Genomic DNA, 18,712 nt, shown 5'->3' with positions numbered 1-18,712 from the left:
AAGGAAGGAAAAAGTTTTTGCCAGATTTACTTGATTTTACCGGATTATTTGATTTTCTCAGTGAAGAACACTGATTCTTTGTTGAGGATGAGTGGGGAGGATATAGAATGGGGGATGGGAAGAGAGTGGAGAAACTCGGCAGTAGCAAACAGGAGGTCTGCTGACCGAAGGCAGAAAGAGAGGTGCCTTTGCGCTTCTTACACTACTTGCAAAGAGGATGCAACTGAAATGGGAACTGTGCATTTGGCGGTGACACTAGATTTTGAGGACGTGGTTTTCTCCACCGATGCTCTGCAGTTTAGAGCTTCAGTGGAGAAGTCAGTGCTCAGGCTGAGCAGGGCTGGAGGTCCATCCAGGTGGAGGCAGAAGGGCCAGGAGTCAGAGCATGAGCATAGTGGTCAGCGGGTGGAGAGGAGCATGGGGACCTGGGGGCCAGTGCCCCGGCGAGCATGCAGGGAGAGGCTAGCAGGTGGCTCTGGGGCCAGCAGGGACCGGGATGGGAAGTGGATGCCATACTGATAGCATGAGCCTATATGGTTTTCAGAATTACAGGGATCTCTGTGATCACTATATAAATCTTAAAAAGGTAATCAGCATGTAAAGGTTTTTATTATTTTCAACAAATAGCATTCCACTGGATGTATGTAGCTCAATTCATTTCATCACTTTCCTATTGACAAGCATTTATGATGCTTCCAATTTTTCACAAATACACACCAACGGCAGCAGAGACCACACGCAGGTGTGCACATTTGTTGAGAACATCTGTACATTAAAATCCTGGCAGTGGAATTACTTGGTCAAACTAGTATATTCATCTTATCTATCTGTTGACGTAAGAGCAAATGTGTTTTGAAAGCTTCTGCCAACCTGCCCTCCAAAGAGGATGTGCCCATCAGTAATTCCACAAATTTTCTGTTACCCACATACCTACTGGCACAGAATGTTTATCAAACATTTCAGTCTTGATAACTTGACAGGTAAAATGGGTTTTCATTACCACTCCTGTTATATTTCTTAATTTGAGTGAGGGTGAGAATCACATTTGCTAATTGACGTTCCTTCTTTTCTCTTCTATAAATAATCTACTGGTTCCAATTGCCAAGGTTCAAATCCTGGCTTTTCTATCTATTAGCTGTGTAAGCGTAGGCAATTTGCTTAAATTCTTTGTACCTCAGGGCGGCACCTGTGGCTCAAAGGGGTAGGGCGCTGGCCCCATATGCCGGAGGTGGTGGGTTCAAACCCAGCCCCGGCCAAAAACTGAAAAAGAAAGGAGAAATTCTTTGCACCTCAGTGTCCTCTCTTAAAAGGGAGATTTAAAAGGAGGGGGATAATAACACATACCTACCTTGTAGAATTCTTGTGGGAACAAAATGGCTCAATAGAGGCCAAGAACTTAGAACAGCCCCGGCACTGCCTGGTGAGCACGATGTGAGCCCTGGCTCGTATTATCCATGCCTGCTGCCCACTTTTGTGTTGGAGGACTTGTCTTTTCCTATTGATTCACACAATCAGGGAAGCAGCCCGGTGGCTATCACGTGTTGCTTCCTTGTCTTTTATCTTCTGACTTTTTAGAAAAGTATTATATTCCATGCAGACATGTCAAATGGCTTTTGTTATGATTACAAGCATTTGTATTCTGACATAATGAAAAAAATTAATTTTTTTCTTTGAGACTCAGAGGACATGTTTCTCGGGGATGGACAATGAGTAATCATTCTGAAAGTGCAGCAGGGGGCCAAAAAGACCATCTCCCGTACTCTCTGGGGGAGGAATAGTAAGTCCACCGGCAGGGCTGCAGGACAGGTTTAGTGGGGCCAGGCCAGGCTGAGGATCTGGGGCTGCTGTTCTTAGCTGGGTTCCAGAGGGTGCAGTGGGCAAGGGAGGAAGGTGGTAGGAAGACCAGGATGTGTACTTGGCAGTGTTTGGGTGACAGAGAGCTCCAGAGCTGGGATTCTGCCTTTGAGCTGGGTAGGTGACCACCAGGAGAAGGCTTTGTGAGATTAACCGGCCTCAAAATTCTACTAGGATCTCACAAGATGGTCCCTGTGAGGCCAGCAGAGGTCTGGGTGGGTGAGGTTGGGAAGACTACGGGGCTGTGAACTCTTGTGGCCCGGAGTTTGATGGATGGCGCCTTGGGAAGCTCTCCAGGGGATATTTGTGTGCACGGCCTGGAACGGTGGGGCTTCCAGCACTGGCCTGTGAGTGTAGAGGTGGGAGGAGACTGGCCAGGGCTGGGTGGCTAGGAATGCTTCAGGGAGGGGATGGAAGGGCTGGTGGATGTTGGGCAGGCCCTGGAATGGGGAAATGTTGCTCAAGGAGGCCTGAGGCTGAAAAGCCCAGAGACCTTTGCATTGTCCTCCCTTAGCTCACTTTCCACGTGGAAACAGGGGATTTCCTTGTCAGTGAAGAAACTGTGGCCTAGACAGAGGTAGGGACTTGTTTAGGGTCCCAAGGCAGCCCCAGGCCTGCCAAAGATTTCTCAGCCAGGCTCTAGGGGAGAAGGGGATGGAGGAACTCCTGGGCTGGGTGGCTCCAGAGCACAGATCCCACGTGTGGCTGCAGGTGAGGAGGGGGACAGGATCAATGACAGAATAGAGGTGGGGTGGAGGGGTGAAGAGTGGAGGCAGTGAAAAACAAAAGAGTGGAGGATAAGCCCTGAGGGGTAAGGAAATTGGAGCGTCTGGGTGTGTACATTAAACAACTGGGCTCTTTGCCTGTTTGGGCATTAGGGGAATGAGGAGCAGGAGTCCCATGACTGCAAATATCGCAGGGAATTGTATCTTCTTCAAGCTACAATCAGGTATGGTTTTAGGTCAAATCTCTCTCTCTCTGTGTCTCTCTCTCTCTCTCTCACACACACACACAAAAGCCATGCTCCATAGATGACACCACTGAAGATCTTCATGGGCCTTTTTCTCCCTCTGGCTGAACTGTCCCAAATTCAATGGAGAGGGGAGGGAAGGAAGGGGGCTCATGGGCCTCTGTCCACTCAGATCATGGAGGAGGGGCTGCCTTCTTCAGCTTCACTGGAAGTCCTTGAGCCTTAACAGAAATGGCAAACCAGGAAAGACATTCCATCTCCACCTTTCTTCACCCAGAACTCCCCCAAGGGCTTGGTCTGAAGTGACAACCTGGCCAGCTCATTAGGAGAGGCTGGAGGTAGGCTAACGGCAGACAGAACCCAGCCTGGGAAAATGCAGGCAGGAGAGGGCAGAGGGTGCAGCAATTGTGCCTGGAGCTACCAGAAAGAGAGGCCGGCTCCCCGGTCACTGATTCTGTCCAGCATCCCTGGTCCGGCACGGTGCTTATCTCTCTCTCTTTTTTTTTTAGAGACAGAGTCTCACTTTGTTGTCCTTGGTAGAGTGCTGTGGCATCACATCTCAAAGCAACCTCCAGCTCTTGGGCTTCCTGATACTCTTGCCTCAGCCTCCCAAGTAGCTGGGACTACAGGTGCCCGCCACAATGCCTGGCTATTTTTTTTGTTGCAGTTTGGCCGGGGCGGAGTTTGAACCCACCACTCGTGGTATATGAGGCCGGTGCCTTAACTCACTGGGCCACAGGTGCCGCCCAGCTTATCCCCCTCTTGACCAGCTTCAAGAATTGTTTGGTGGTGGCTTCAGGTGAGAGAGATGATGAGAATTGGGGGCCTTTAAATAGGAAAATGGCGGGGTGCGGGTGGGGAGGAATGTCTGAGCGCAGGTGGAAGCACCTGTGAGAGATGGGCATACAAAGGTTGCAATGAGTGTCCATAGACCCCCCCCAGACTCGCGCTTGTGAAGCACACATGCTTGTGCATATGTCTGCAGCAGGGGCACAGAGAAGCTCACAGATGTGTATACGCATCCACAAAGTGTCCCGAATACACAGGAGTGCCCCTTCCTCTACAGGGACCAAGAAAATAAGTAGGTAGGAATATCCGTGGGGGTTGGAGGTGTACAGACTCTGGGGCCTCCAGGCTTCAAATGGGCTTTGAAGTAGGGAGCACAGAGGCTAGAAGTGGGGTCATGCTCCACTGAGCCTGGGTTCCGTGTTGAGATGAGGTCCGAGGGACACAGCCAGGGACACTAGCTTGGCGAGGCCTATGCTGGGGGTCAGATGACTCAAGAACTGAACTGAGGGTGGGAGGCCGAGCTGGCAGGATTGTTTGAGGCCAGATTGGGCAAAATAGCAAGACCCCATCTCTACCCAAAACAGAAATCAGCTGGGCACAGCTGTAGTCCCAGCTACCTGGGAGGCTGAGGCAAAAGGATTGCTTGAGGCCAGGAATCGGAGGTTGATGGGAGGTAAGAGGAGGCCACTGCACTGTAGCCTGGGCAACAGAGAGAGACCCTATCTAGAACAAAACAAAGCAAATCCAAGAGGGAGCTGGACTTGTGGGGAGGGAGAGTCCAGGGAATGCTTTGCTGGCTTTTAGCCCGGGAGTGGGGAAGTCAGGGTGCAGACTCCTGGACCGGAACATTTCCACACCTTCCCCCAGGCTCTTAGGGGTTGGTCTCTCTGCTCTGGCGTTAGGCACCTGGATGCCGGTCTCCCTTTCCCCAGACCTCCTCCGGGAAGCCTTCCCGACAGCTGTCCCCTACTGTTCTTTGCAGCAGCCTGCATGAGGGTTGTCTGTGGGTGGTGGATGGCGCTCCTGCCCACTCTAGGCCCTTTGGCCGGGATGAAAGCTCCGGCACGGGCGGGGTGGGCGGCGCGGAGGGCGGAAGCGCGGCGCGGAGGCGCAGGTGGCTGGGGAGAAAGGTGGCCCGAGGCCAGCCCCGCCCCTACCTGTGAGAGCCTGGCCACCCGCTCCCAGTGGATAAAAGGCGCCGGTCTCGGAGGTCAGTGAGTTTGCTCTCTCCTCGCCCGCCAGCCACGGTAGGTCCAGCCACGATGTCCGTCCACTTCAGCTCTCGCTCCACAGCCTTCCCGGGCCGCGGCGCCCAGGTGCACCTGAGCTCAGGGCGCCGGGGCGGCTTCAGCAGCAGCAGCAGCCTCTATGGCCTGGGCGCCTCGCGGCCGCGCGTGGCAGCGCGCTCCGCCTATGCGCGCCCGGTGGGCACCGGCATCCGCGAGATCACCTTCAATCAGAGCCTGCTGGCCCCGCTGAGGGTGGACATCGACCCCTCCATTCAGCAGGTGCGCCAGGAGGAGCGCGAGCAGATCAAGACCCTAAACGACAAGTTCGCCTCCTTCATCGACAAGGTGAGGAGAACAGAACGCGTGAGCCTTGCTGCAGGCCACACTGGCCACCCTAACCAGCTCAGCCTGCAAGCAGGCCAGGCGCTGGGAGGACTGGCAGGACTCCGACTGGGACACCACCTCCTCAGAGGCCTTCCTCCTCCCCATTAGCTGCTGTTGCTATTTTGTCCCCCTGGGTCTCCAAGCCCTCTCTTCCAGCAAGCTGCCCCCTGGGCCCTGCCTTCCTCCCAGAATGTGCCAAGGTTCTGCAGGGCTGCCCTAGCTGGCTGTGTCTGCGAGTCTGCTGGGGCTCTTGAGCCAGTTTTGTCACTGGTATCAGGCTTGGGAGTTTCAGGAGTTCTCCTCTCTCTGGGCCCTGTTCCTGGAGAGGGAGCCCTGTGGAGTGAGGATGAGTGACTAGCTCCTTCAGATGCTGAAGATGTTGGAGCAGATGCTGCGTATAAAGGGAAGGAGGGAGGGAGGTCATCTGCCTGGTCCTCAGCTTCCCTTTGGTGATAGGAGGAGAGGTTATACCTGCCCTGGAGATAGCCCAGTTGGTGACAAGAAATGGCACTGTAGGGCCCTGAGAAGGGGCTAGACAGCCAGGAGCTGTCTACTTCTGCCCACATGGGTCCTTCTAGGGAGGGGAGGAGTGGGGGCAATGCCAGTAATAAGGGCTGGCCCTGCTGGGCCCCTCTGGCCAGCCCCCTCCTCAGGCTTAGACCAAGTTTGCCATCTACTGCTCCCCGTGTTGTCCTTTCCTGTGCCATTTAGCCAGGTGTGTCCTTCAGATTCTGCTGAGGCCTCCCCAGGTTGCCCCAGGCCCAGGCTCCTCCCTGATGTTGAGCTACACGTCTTACTGTCTGCAGCCTCCAAGTCCTGGTGCCCTGAGGCGCTGGATTTGAGGAGGCTTCTCCTGCCTCCCCCGCCTCAGTCACTCTAGGTGCTCCTTGAGGGCATTCCCAGGGCTGGACACGTGGTAGGTGTTCATTTTACTTTGGGTTGACTGTGATGCCCTTTCCCAAGGTTTTGCTGGAGATAAAGGGAAGAGAGAGAGGATACTGAGGAAGGGCAAGAAGGGGTCCTAGTGTAAAGGGAGGGGGAGGCCCCATCAGCCCCAGGATCCAGCAACGGGAAGAGACAGAGAGGGACTGGGGAAGAGACCCTAGAGCATGTTTGCCAAGACCCAAGCACATCAGTGAGCCAGGCACACCTGCTCTCTGGATGCCACTGGAAGACATTGGACACAGAGTCTGAGGGGGCGAGGGGGCACAGCCAGGGGGCACATGGGCACCGCTGGGTGGCTCAAGACCTTCCTGTCCTGCTGTGGGTGGCACACTCTGAGCTTCCTCCTCCTCGCCCCTTCTAGGTGCGGTTCCTGGAACAGCAGAACAAGCTGCTGGAGACCAAGTGGGCTCTGCTGCAGGAGCAGAAGTCTGCCAAAGGCAGCCGCCTCCCACGTGTGTTTGAGGCCCAGATCGCAGGCCTGCGGGGGCAGCTGGAGGTGCTGCAGGTGGATGGGGGCCGCCTGGAGGTGGAGCTTCAGAGCATGCAGGATGTGGTGGACAACTTCAAGAATAAGTAATGGTCCCTGTGTGACCCACCAGGGCCCCTGTGCCAGTGTGCCACTCATCAGCTGGCCCTCTGCAAGTGCCCTGCTTTATCAGCACTTTTCCTGCCTCACTCCCCAGTTTGTACCTGGGGCAGTTTCCATGACTCTGGCCTTGTCTCCTGACTCAGTCCCAGTGCGGTATCTCAGCCTGCCCCTGACCTGCACTGTTCCCTTTGAGTGCCTGACCAATGCCCCATGGGAGGGGGGCAGAAGGGATCTCATGACAGGAGTGCTTTGGAACTTGTGTAACCCTCACAGATCATTCTAGAATGGCTCCTTTTTGCTCAGGTGAGAAGTAGGAGACCAGAGAGGTTCAGGGACATGGTTGAGATCACATAGCAGGTCACTGTGAGTGCTAGGATTTTGAATTTTAGGTCCCTGACTCTCAGGAGGAGAAGGAATGAACCAAGGAGGGAAGTGTCTACCATGAGCAATGGGGCGGGGTGCAGAGGCTGAGGGATGGCCTGGTCAGGGCAGGAGCCAGAAAGGAGGCTGTGAGGAGGGCCGAGAAGGTGGGCCTTTGCAGACAGGCCTCTGAGGTGCCCGCTGAGCTCTTTTCTCATTGAACAGGAGCCAAAGGCCAGAGCTTGGGCTGGGTCCCACCTTGGCACATCTGCCCAGTAGCAGTAGGATGGGGGTAACAAGTGAGTTCTGTCCTTTACCAGTGGCTGCATGACTGAGCAAGAGTGGGAACACTGGCTCTGACTGGAGGAAAATGAACAGGTCTCTGAGGGGCACCCCCACCCCCAGCCCGGGGGGAAAGTCAATAGGACTAATCCCACAGGAGGTGGGACTAGACAGGTTCAGTGCAGGGAAGGCCTGGGGCCAGCCTGCCCCTGTTGCCAGGGACTCTGTGAGTGCATGCATCCTCTCTCTACCCCAAAGGGTTCAGAGTGCCTTCTGGAGAAATCAGAGTGAGCTCCAGGTGGGGGCTGGAGAAGAGGCTAGAAGGGGCCAGGAGGGCGGGAGAGGAGCCTGTGGACAGTGGCTGCAGGAACACCAGTCTGGCTATTTGGGCAGCACCAAGGTGGGTGGATAGGCAGCCTTGCAGGGGTTTCCACAGCTCCTTAAGTTTTGAGGGAGTATGGCTTTGGGGATGTAGACGTCTCCCACCTGAGTCTGGGCTCCTGCGGGGCTTGGCCTGGCTGAGCATCCTGTTGCTTCCAGAGCTGTTCTCGCTGCTCTCAGCAGCTCCAGGGCACTGCTAAGCTCTTGATTCTGACATTCCTTTTTTGAGTCCTCAGGTAAACATTAGGCTAGGCCTCTTCCTAGGGTAGGTATGGGGGGCCGAGGTGTTCTTCCAGGACTTTAGGTGTCCCTTGTCCTGATTCCACTGGGTTTCTCCCTTTCAAACCCCTTCTTCACCTCTTGAGGGGTGGGGGATTAGGTGGTGGTTAAGTCACAGACTGAAGTCAGCTGCCAGGGTTTAAGTCTGAGCTTTGCCATTGAACAGATCAGTGACTCTGCTCCCTCTCTGCTGCCATCGTTATAGAGTTGTTATGAGGAGGAAATGACTTTATGCCTGGGAAGCACAGAGCAGTGCAGGCTCCACACAAAGCAGCCCACAAGCATGGCTGTTACTTTTTTGCTTTCACATGTTTCCTGCGTGTCCAGCCAGCCACTGACCACCCCACCTCCCATCCCAATGTCAAGACTCAAGCCCCAGAATGGCCATTAGGAAGTGAGGGAGATTGGGTTTTGCAGCTCTGACACCTGTCAGAGTAGATTTCACACCTGCCTATGGGGAGATGGAGGCAAAGCAGCGCCAACACCACGCCCCCTCTGCTACTGCAGGTATGAAGATGAAATTAACTGTCGCACGGCTGCTGAGAATGAGTTTGTGGTGCTGAAGAAGGTGAGGGGGACAGATGGGCTGAGGAGGGAGGGCTTGTCTGAAAACATATTGGACAAGAAGGGACCAGAGGGCCTCTCAACTGAGCAGCACATAGGGACCTGTGGCCAACGTCTGCCTGGCTTGCTCAAGAAGGGGGAGATGGCTTGGAGAGGGAGAGGTCTGGAAGCCAGGCCCTTACCACACAGCCTGTCATGTGGGTGCATGTGTGGGAATGTCTGAACTTGTTTCCAGGCCTTTTAGATGCAAGACCAAAGGACAGAGGTTAGAGAGATTTCCTGAATAAAGAAGTGCTCGTTGAGGTCAGAACATTTCATCACAGCCAAAGGTGGTACATGGCTGACCTGAAATGCTGAATAAATGTGAAGGTAGCTCTCTATCCCTGGAGATTTGCAAGCAGAGGTTGGAAGGCCTTAGCAGAATCTTAGAGGGCGTTGAACTAATGTTCTTTGAGATTCTGATTCAACACACACTCAGGCTCAGTGTTCCAGAAGTGCAACTTGTCCCAGAGTGCTGGGCTCTGGCCCTTGGACACTCAGGGATTAAGTAAAAGTGAGCTCTAGCCTCCAGGAGTTTAACCCCAGGAAAGTGGGGCTGGAAGAGGCCTAGACATAATTTTGACCTGGGGTGGCATCTGAGGCCCACTGCATCAGAGTCACCTATGCTGCAAGATAAACACATAGGTTGGAGATTTTCCATCTCTAGGAGGGTGTATGGGAACCTGAATGACTTTGTGCTTGGCTACTGACTGATGGGAAGTTGAGGCTCAGAGTTGAAGTGATTTGTTCCTGGTCACAGGGGTAGCTGGAATGTTTGAGCCATCTGAGTGGTTAGGATCTGGTTGAGTGCTAGCTTGGGACTCCAGTCTGCTTTGGGAACCCGGAGATGATTGGAGATGATGCCCCAAACAGCCTGGAAGGTCAAGGGGAGGCTAAGCTTCCTGCCATGCTTTGTCAGACACCTGGTGGGCAGGTTGTTTAGCCCTGTGGGTTGGACAGGGCTGGCCTGCTCCCAGCTCTACTAAATGTCCCTGTACTGAGGACATGATGTCCCTCTGCCCCGCCCTGCTTCTATCACCAGGATGTGGATGCTGCCTACATGAACAAGGTGGAATTGGAGGCCAAGGTGGATGCTCTGAATGATGAGATCAACTTCCTGAAGACTCTCAATGAGACAGTGAGGTCCTTGGGGGTGTGGGACATCCTACTCTCCTAACGAGGGAGCCATCTGATTCATTCACCCCCACCCCACCTGGCTCTGGGCAGTCTGAGCATCTGTTGGGGGCATGGGAGCATTTATCCTGTTCATCCTTTCTAAACTCAGGAATTCATGATGGGCTAGGGTAGTGGTTTTCAACCTGTGGGTTGTGACCCACAGGAACTACATTAAAGAGTTGCAGCATTAGGAAGGTTGAGAACCACTGCACTAGGGGTTCAGGGAGAGCTGAGAGTAAGGTCAGTCTGTATTGGCCTTGGGGAGACACGGCGTAGCTGCTCTGTTTCTAAGGAAGCAGTATTAATTGAGTGAGACAGAAAGGAACTGGAAGGATCTCAGGGGACCCCAGGCTGTGACTAAGTTCAAAGGTGGGCCAGGTGGAGTACACAGGGGAACCCGTATGGAGAAAGACCGGAGTGCCTGAGAGTTTACCGTACCTCTGCTACCCTTTCCTTCTCCTCCTGTCCTCCTCACTTTTTCCTGCCCAGACTTCCAGATCTCTTTCCTCACAAGGATTTAAAACCCTTCTACTCTCATCAGTGGGAATCTCTGGCCTAAGGCAGAAGATAGGCTGGCTAATCATTGGGCAGAGGCTGGCCCGGGGCACAATTAGCATGTGAGGCTAAATACAGATCAGTTATTAGATCTCTTCAAAGCAATTTTGGAACTCTTTGTCTGGAATGACCATTAGAGCTGTTGTTGTACAAGGTTGGACAATTAAGTTCATGAACTCATCCTAGAATAAGGACTAGGTGTTGGCATCAATGCATAGCTTCCCAAGGGGAGCACCTTCAAGGTGACCACAGTGACATTCAGCAATGAGGTGTGTGCACTTCTCCTAGGACGAGTTCATGAACTTAATTGTCCAACTTTGTACACACACACACATTTAGATGTGTCATTATAAAATTGTTTCCTTCTCATTGTGAAACTAATACATACTCATTGCAAAAAATCCGGAAATTTAAATTAACCATAAAGTAGATCCCTTGTACCTACTATTACCATCTTTATATCTACCTTTCCAGATCTTTTCTGGGCATATATACACATGCAGATATAAAAATATGTATTTTTAATAAAAACAGAATTGAATCTTTTTTCATGCAATGGCATATCACAGACATACTTCCCTGTCAACAAGTACAGCCACATCATCAGGTCAAAGGCTGCAGAGAATCCATTACAGGGTGGAACATGATTATTTCTCCTGCCCCCTATCAGGGCCTTCTCAAGAGAGCTCATGCCCCATAGGCATCGCACAGTAAGAAGCCATGATAGCTCCCCACACTGTCACTTTCTTCATCCCCTTAATTCCTAGCAGAATGCTATTTGAGACATTGCTGATGAGCTCTTCAGGGAGCCAGGGGTGGGCAGAATGAACTGTATGGTAAGTGCTGGGTCTGGGTCCCTCACTACTGACTTGGCCACTCCAGACTTTCCTTTCTTTCTCTTTCCTGGGCAGAGGCATGGGTCATGCCCCTGGTCCTGACATTCTGTTGGGTTTCTATAGGAGCTGACAGAGCTGCAGTCCCAGATCTCGGACACGTCTGTGGTCCTGTCCATGGACAACAGCCGCTCCCTGGACCTGGACGGCATCATCGCTGAGGTCCGTGTCCAGTACGAGGAGATTGCTGACCGCAGCCGGGCTGAGGCTGAGGCCTGTTACCAGACCAAGGTGTGCTGCCACTGGGGACATATGTCCTCCCCCACCAGGGTCCTTTGGGGCAGCTTCTCTTACTCTTCAACTTGTCTCAAACCTTTAGGGCCTGGGGTCCTACTGTTCTGGCAGATACCAGTGATTAAGTCTGTGGTACTCTGGGAAGATGTAAAGGCCAGATCCCTGGCCCATGGAAGATTCCACACTGATAGGAGGATGGCAGAGGAAATAGACGTGGATTAATAATTATAATAGCTAAAGGTTGGCAAATACTTACATAATGCCATGTAATTTTCAAATGTTTTACCTGTATTGACTCTTATAATCTATATAACAGCTCTATTAGGTAGGCACTATTATTATCCCCATTTTATAGATGAGGAAACTGAGGCACAGAGAGGCTAAATAACGTACCTAACTCCACACAGCTAATGGATGGAAGGGCAGGATCCTGATCTTAGTGTCCCAAAGCTGGGAGGCTAAATCATGACACATATTTTATAGAGGCAGGACAGACTCAGGTGCTGAGGGAACAGGGGGAGAGCTGGGGCAAACCAGCGTTCCTGGAGGAGGAGCCTGAGGCGAGGATTAGAAGCAACATGGAGGTAGGAGCCATCCACAGTGCATGGGTAAGGGTACAGGTATGCCAACAAGGAGACCTGGGTTCATACCCTTGTTCTGTCATTGATTTGCTGTATGGTCCCTGGATAGTGCTTTCCCTTGTCTGAGACTCACTGTCCTCATCTGTGAGATGGGTGGTGCTGCTTGTTGAATAGGTGAGGATCTCAGACTTCCAGTGGTTCTCTAGCACGAGGGCATCAAGTCCTAGGGAGTAGGAAGAGCCCCAGGGTTAGTGGGTATGGCCATGCGGCACATTCCCTGTCTTCTCTGTCCTCTCGGAAGTGGCTAAACTCCTTCCTTATCCTGCTTCCAACAATCTGGCCCCTTGGCATTAGGCAATGATTGCTGGGGTCAGATTATCCTCTGGAAACATAAGCTGGGAGGGCCCTTCCTTGGATGGGGAGAGGGACACATAGCCTATAATCATTACACACCCTCTGCCATACCTTTCTCTATGGCCCTTCCAGTTTGAGGCCCTCCAGGCCCAGGCTGGGAAACATGGGGACGACCTGCGGAACATCCAGAAGGAGATTGCAGAGTTGAACCGGGCCATCCAGAGGCTGCAAGCTGAGATTGACAACACCAAGAACCAGGTGGGAACCAGCCCTCCTCCTGGTTCCTGCTCCTTGGGGCATGTGAAGGGTGGCCAAGCTCCGGAACAGGAGACTGGAGGGGACAGAAACAGCTCTGCCCTCACTGGGCCAGGGCTGGTACAGCTCCAGTCTCAGGCCCATTTGTGGTAGCTCCAGGATGGAGTGCTCTTGGCTAGTCCTGGCACAGGCTGAGAGGAGGAGAAGAGTCTGGATGGGTACAGAGTCTATGGAAGGAGCCCCAGGCTGGCTGGCTGGCTGGAGGAGAGCCACCGTTAGTTACCACATTGGTACTGAGCATTCTGCTTGTACCTAACCCTGGGTGCCATGCACGGTGCCTGGGAGCTAACAGTTCACTGGGAAGACCTTGCCATGGCTCACTCGGCCCCTTCCCACTCTGCCTTCCTTTCTGTGACTCCCGTCTTTCTGTTGGGCCCTGCTCTCCTGCTTCCTGTGCCTTGCATTTGCCAGGCATGGTCATGCTTCAGGGCCTCTGCACTTGGTATTCCCTCCCCCTGGAATGTGGTTCTCACAGCTCTAACCACGGTTGTCCCTTCTCATGCCTGGGGAATAGGACCAAAGACCCCTTTCTATAGATGTCTTCCTCAGGCACCCAGCTACTGTACCAGCAGCCTATCTGAAGTTCTTTGAATCACCTATTACTCTCTGCAAGTTTGTCTTACTAATTCAGTTATTGATTGTTCCTGTCTCCACAGGAATATGACAGATGCCTGGAAGCAGGGACTGTGTCTGTCTGGTTCACTGCTCTTCTCTCTTAGCACCTGGCTCATGGCGGAGCACAGGGCTCAGATAAGAAGCTAATTGGGAAGATGCTTTGCTAGAAGCCAGAGTTGGGGGTGTTGATGATGGAGGGTCTCCAAGCCTTGGCTGAGCGATAGACATGGATGAGCAGCTCAGCCTGAGCGGTGGGGAGGGAGGGAAGGTGATGTACACAGCAACTTCACAAGGCTGATTTCCATATTAGCTGAGGGTGGAGGCTGAAATGGGGGTGATTTCCCCAGAGATATCCTCCCATTGGAGCCCTGCAGGCCTATTTATGGACAGGCAGAGGTGGCCTCCTAGCCCACATGCAGAGCTGTCGCCTCTACTGAGGACGAAAGTGAGACTCTGTCTCTTAAAAAAAAAAAAAAAAAAGGTGGCCCAGCTGCCAGGCCAGGAGGGGAGGCATAGAATAGTGAATGGGTGGTTTCCCAAACCCTCCACCAAGTCAGGCTGTCTACTCACACAACAGGGCAGATCCAGGCCCTAGAGTCTGCTGCCACTGTGATGTCTCCAGAGGCAGCAGGGATGGCCTTGGCCTAGCAGGCACTAGTGTGGTAGGGCAGGGTGCCTGGACAGTGGTCAGGCCCTGCTAGGAGATCTGAGGACAGAGGGGTTGGTGAGAAGGGAGGAGGAGGATCCCTGGCTAAGGGCCGGGTGGCAGCCCTCTGAGCCAAATCAGTGAAGCTTGGGACTGCACAGGCTTCTGGTGGTGTGGGAGGAGCCCAAGGCAGAGGGAACTCTAAGGCAAGGCAGGAAGTGGCAGCTGCTCAAGGCAGATACAGGCCCATCAGGACTAGGCCATCCCTGACCAAACCGGTGGGCTGTGGATCATACATCCCATGGCATCTGGGGGTACATAGTAGGTAGGGTCTATCTGATCTAAACCCCTCTGTTCTGACACTTTTCCCAAATGGTTCCTCTTTTAAAGATGGTTTCTGGTCCTTGTCAGCTGCTGGACATTTGGGGACTCAGTTAAAATCCCATAATCTTGGTGCTCCTCCAGTTAGGGGATGGGGTGACTGGGGACTTGAAAACCATAACAGCATTTATTAATAATAATTACAATGGCATTTATTAAATACTTGCTCTGTGCTAGACAGTGTGCCAAGGACCTCTTGTGTTTATCTCATTTCATCCTCCAATATCCCTCTTAGGTAGATGAGGTGATCATTGCTTTTTCAGAAAAGAGGAGGCTTTGGCTTAGAAGGGTTGATTCATTCAAGGTCATGAAGCTAGCTATTCAGTGGCAGATCTGGAAGTGGGAGCTAGTAGCACTGGATACCCCAAACCTATGTATTTAAACCCTTGGGAGTCCCTGGTGCTTTGGGGAGAAAGTGGTACTCATGAAGCTAACTTAAGCAAGTTGCTCTGGTGTTTGCTGTGAGATAGGTAGGTAGGAGGGCAGTGGCTGGTGAGCTCTGCCCCCTCCCCACCCAGCTCACAGCTCCACTACTGCCCACAGTTTGCCAAGTTGGAGGCTGCCGTTGCTGAGGCCGAGGAGCATGGGGAACAGGCCCTCAATGATGCTCGTGCCAAGCAGCAGGAGCTGGAGGCTGCTCTGCGCCAGACCAAGCAGGACATGGCCCGGCAGCTTCGTGAGTACCAGGAGCTGATGAATGTCAAGATAGCCCTGGACATCGAGATCGCCACCTATCGCAAGCTGCTGGAGGGGGAGGAGCAGAGGTGAGGATGGGGAAATCAGGGGAGGAATCCTTCTGGGGCTTGATATTCACCTGTTTGCAAGCTTCCCGTGTGTCCCTCCTCTGTAGAGCACTGGAGCCGGGGGGTGAAGGGAAGGCAGAGCTGATACCCGTTTCTTTGCCCCTAAGGAGATGACCTTCCAGAAGGAAAGGCCTCTTATAGTATAAAGCTCAGTGGGAAGCCTCTTTGTGAGTGTGGCTATTAGCAGGGTTATCTTACTTGATCCTCTGAATACGTTCAGGAAATCGGGTCAGATGCTGATTCCCTAGTATGCAGAGGGGAAGCTATGGTTTAGTTTTAGGAAGTGAGGGGACAGGGCCAGTGTGCAGTCCAGGTGTGCTGATTCCTTGTCTAAGCATCTTCCATGACACCAAGAAGTGACACTTCTTACTACATAACTAAGTGCTACGTCATGTGGATTGACTGACTGTGGTAGACTCCGAGGATTATTTTCTCTATCCGCGGAGATGTTTGTGTACTCACCTGTGGTCAGAGTGTAGGCTGGGGTGGATTAGTGAGTAGTCTGATAGAGAATTCTTCATGAACAACATGGTGCCTCTGTGAAGTTGGGCCTTCATGCTCACGTTATGGGTCGATTGATTCATGTAGATTTGTACCTTAGGGTAACATTAGGATTTGGAGAAGGTGAGAAGCAGCCGTGTGGACCCTCAGGGAGGTTGCTGATCTGTTGAGTAGACACAAAACATCTGTAAAAGAAGCCCATAGAGACCCTCAACTTGCATTTATGTCACACTGAGTTTATAAAACAACTTTTTCTTTTCTAAGCATTATTCCTGAAGGGTTGGGGAGAGAGGCCTGGAGCAGAGAGGAAGGAGTTGGGGAATGAAGGGTGCCAGGGTAGGGGGTTTGGATGTGGGAAGGCAGAGGACATGGACATATGTCCCTGAAGTTGGTCCATCCACCTGGGGCTGGTGTCCAGTCTTCCTTGTGGGAAGAAGAGTGAATAGCAAAGGTCTCTGGGGAGAGGGGAAGAGAGAAGCTGATCTGGCCATAGGGAAGCTCTGCCCAAGATAATTCCCTCTGCTTCCTCCTCTCTCATGGGGCGGCCTGCTTTCTCTGAAACCCATATCCTGGACCTTTTGTTCTCTTAGAAATCAAGCTGGGGCCCCTTAGAGTGGGACCTGATCCAGCCTCCTCTCATGAACAGGTGAGGGGACTGAAGCTCAGAGATGGTTATTGGTATGCTCAAGGTTACACAGCAAGTGGGAGACATCCCTTTCTGAGAGCCTAATGTCATCCACATTGCTATTATCAGGCTTAGATCCTGGTTCCCTGAGTGGATACCATCCTCTCTGTACCCCTGAGGGGACATGGAGATGGCTACTTTGCTTTTATCCCGTAACTCAGTGATTTTCAACCAGTGTGCCACGAAAACTTTTAAAAAATCATTAATGAACTTATTTTCAAAAGAAGTTCAAAGCACAGTGAGTGCATCTTTTTTTCTTTACTCTTTTTTTTTTTTGATCAATATGGAAGTTTAACTGTAGGTTCAAGTGTGCCGTGAGATAAAAAAGGTTGAAAAACATTGCTTTAGCCCCTTAGCCCTTCCCAGGGGCAGATCTAGGAGTTGTGGCCCAGAGACTCATACAAATTAGGGGCTTTCTTTACAAATGCAAATTTGCAAATAAAAAAATTGATGCAAAAGTTAATATTTATTTAGAATGAGAAAAGAAAAGTCACACAAATCACTAGCATCTTGGATATTCAGGGCTCTTCCTTCTGAGCTCCTTAGCTATTGTACGAGAAGCTCCTAGAGCTACTGCCTGATTGCAACCTGGCTATTCCTCCTGTCCCAGCAGAGCCAGCAACTCCCAGGACTTGCAGGGGTCATTTGAACAAGGTCCCTGGAAGATTCCAGCAAGCCCTCTCCTGTCATTGTGTTTGTTCTGCTCCCTTCCCAGGCTTGGGGCTGGGAAGAGGTAGTGAAGGGAGCCCAGCAGAGGCTACCTCTACCAAAGTGAGCTACTTCTCCCTGCAAAGCAAACTGATCTCCCAGTCTAAGAGCCTGGTGACAATGGGGCTGTGAGTCACAAAGCAAACATACCCAGCTGTCTAAGGTGGATTTTTAATTTCCACTGCAAACCTATTTCACCCCTCCCCCCAGGGAGTCCTGTTTAATCTGTCAACAGTTCACTAATATTGCAGCACATTTAAAGCAGGCTTCATGCTAGGGTTGGAGATGCAAGTATCAATAGGGAACAGACACGTTTAGGATTTTATGACGGGTGAGGGCTTTGGGCAAATTGTGTGATCTAACCCTACACACAAGCCTAAGTATGCCCTTGGTCCTGTGTTTAGGCTCAATTTATGGGTAGGAAATGGAGGCTCTGAGACATTGCTTGAGGCATGTAGCCAGTAGGTAGGAGGGGCCAAGGTGTACCCTCTTCTCCCTCCCTCCTCTGGCTCAACATGCAGCAGGGCTGCCTGGCTGGAAGTCTGGGGATCCTGCTTGGGCCTGGAAGGAGGGGCGCATGGGAGTGTTTCCCTTCAGCACTGAGGGAAGAGCTGCTCTCACAGGTCTGCCCTCTGCCCCCAGGTTGACTGGAGATGGAGTAGGAGCTGTGAACATTGGTAAGTTCTTGGTTGTAGCCCCCAGGAAGCATCTCCTGCTCTGTCCAGAAAAGGCTGGGTCTGGAGAATGGCAGACTGGGCCCAGGGTCCTGCTGGTGGACAGGAGCCTCCTTCCCGTCACAGCTTCTGGCCAGTCCCCTGGATCACACATCTGGCCCAGCTCAATGGCCCTGGAAGGCAGTGCGGGAGGGCAGGGTGGAGCAGGGAGCCCCTGAGGAGTGGCCCCTCCCACTGTCAGAAGCTGCTTTTGGGTTGGCCTGTGGAGGGCGGTGGAGGGGAGTGAGGTAGGAAGGTGTGGGGGGAGGGAGGGAGAAGCTGAGGAGGAGGGTGGGGGTGGGTAAAGGGATGAAGTCGCTGGTGGGGGGGGTCCTCACACTGACAGAAGACCTCCTCCCTCTTTCCTAGCCACGACCATTGGTGGCAGCAGCATGCTGACCTTCGGAGGAACCATGGGCACCAATGCCCTGAGCTTCTCCAGCAGTGCCGGGCCCAGGGCCCTGCAGGCCTTTTCCATCAGGACTCCATCCATTGGCCGCAAGAGTGCCCGCAACTGAGTCTCATTCCCCTGCCCACAGTCACAGGGAGACCCCCATCCCTGCCTCCTTTGCCAGGTCTCACAACAGTCTGAAAAATGATATCAGAATACCTTACAATAAAGCTGCCTCTTTGAGGCCTGACCCCTATGCCTGGCATGTGATCTTCTGGCTTCATTAGGCTGGCAGCGAAGGGGGTGGGGAAGACAGGGGACTAGAGAGGCAGGGCCTGCCTTGATGACTAGGAAGGCTCTTGTGCAGAAGGCTAGGAAAGCACATGGGGAGGAGGGCAGCAGCTCTAAGGAACTGGACTCTAAGTAGACAGCTCAGACACCTCCCAGTGCTCCAGAGGAAGCCCAGAAAGGGCAATGGGAAATTCAGGCTCTGTAA

The 18,712-nt window shown here is 52.6% G+C and overlaps 1 protein-coding gene across 16 annotated transcripts in view; it reads left to right on the top strand.

The window, feature by feature from the left end:
* KRT7 (keratin 7) overlaps positions 1–18,472 on the top strand; it is a 58,581-nt gene extending 40,109 nt beyond the window's left edge. For 2 of the 16 annotated variants that reach the window (XM_053557937.1, XM_053557936.1), the window contains exons 3-19: positions 1,676–1,777; positions 2,369–2,431; positions 2,733–2,803; positions 3,334–3,453; positions 3,810–3,909; positions 4,198–4,286; positions 4,856–5,187; positions 6,533–6,744; positions 7,346–7,419; positions 7,661–7,802; positions 8,570–8,630; positions 9,708–9,803; positions 11,356–11,520; positions 12,591–12,716; positions 14,959–15,179; positions 17,755–17,789; positions 18,195–18,472. In XM_053557937.1, coding sequence (XP_053413912.1) covers positions 1,707–1,777; positions 2,369–2,431; positions 2,733–2,803; positions 3,334–3,453; positions 3,810–3,909; positions 4,198–4,286; positions 4,856–5,187; positions 6,533–6,744; positions 7,346–7,419; positions 7,661–7,802; positions 8,570–8,630; positions 9,708–9,803; positions 11,356–11,520; positions 12,591–12,716; positions 14,959–15,179; positions 17,755–17,789; positions 18,195–18,343 — 2,127 coding nt within the window. In that variant the 5' untranslated portion in view covers positions 1,676–1,706 and the 3' untranslated portion in view covers positions 18,344–18,472. The other 14 variants (XM_053557938.1, XM_053557943.1, XM_053557941.1 and 11 more) reach the window with 14 other exon arrangements.
* The last annotated feature ends 240 nt before the right edge of the window (positions 18,473–18,712 follow it).

This window comes from Nycticebus coucang, chromosome 12 (assembly GCF_027406575.1).
Source record: "Nycticebus coucang isolate mNycCou1 chromosome 12, mNycCou1.pri, whole genome shotgun sequence".
NCBI classification, from domain to species: domain Eukaryota; kingdom Metazoa; phylum Chordata; class Mammalia; order Primates; family Lorisidae; genus Nycticebus; species Nycticebus coucang.
Note: the sequence above shows the minus strand (reverse complement) of the source record. Positions and strands in the feature narration are given on the sequence as shown.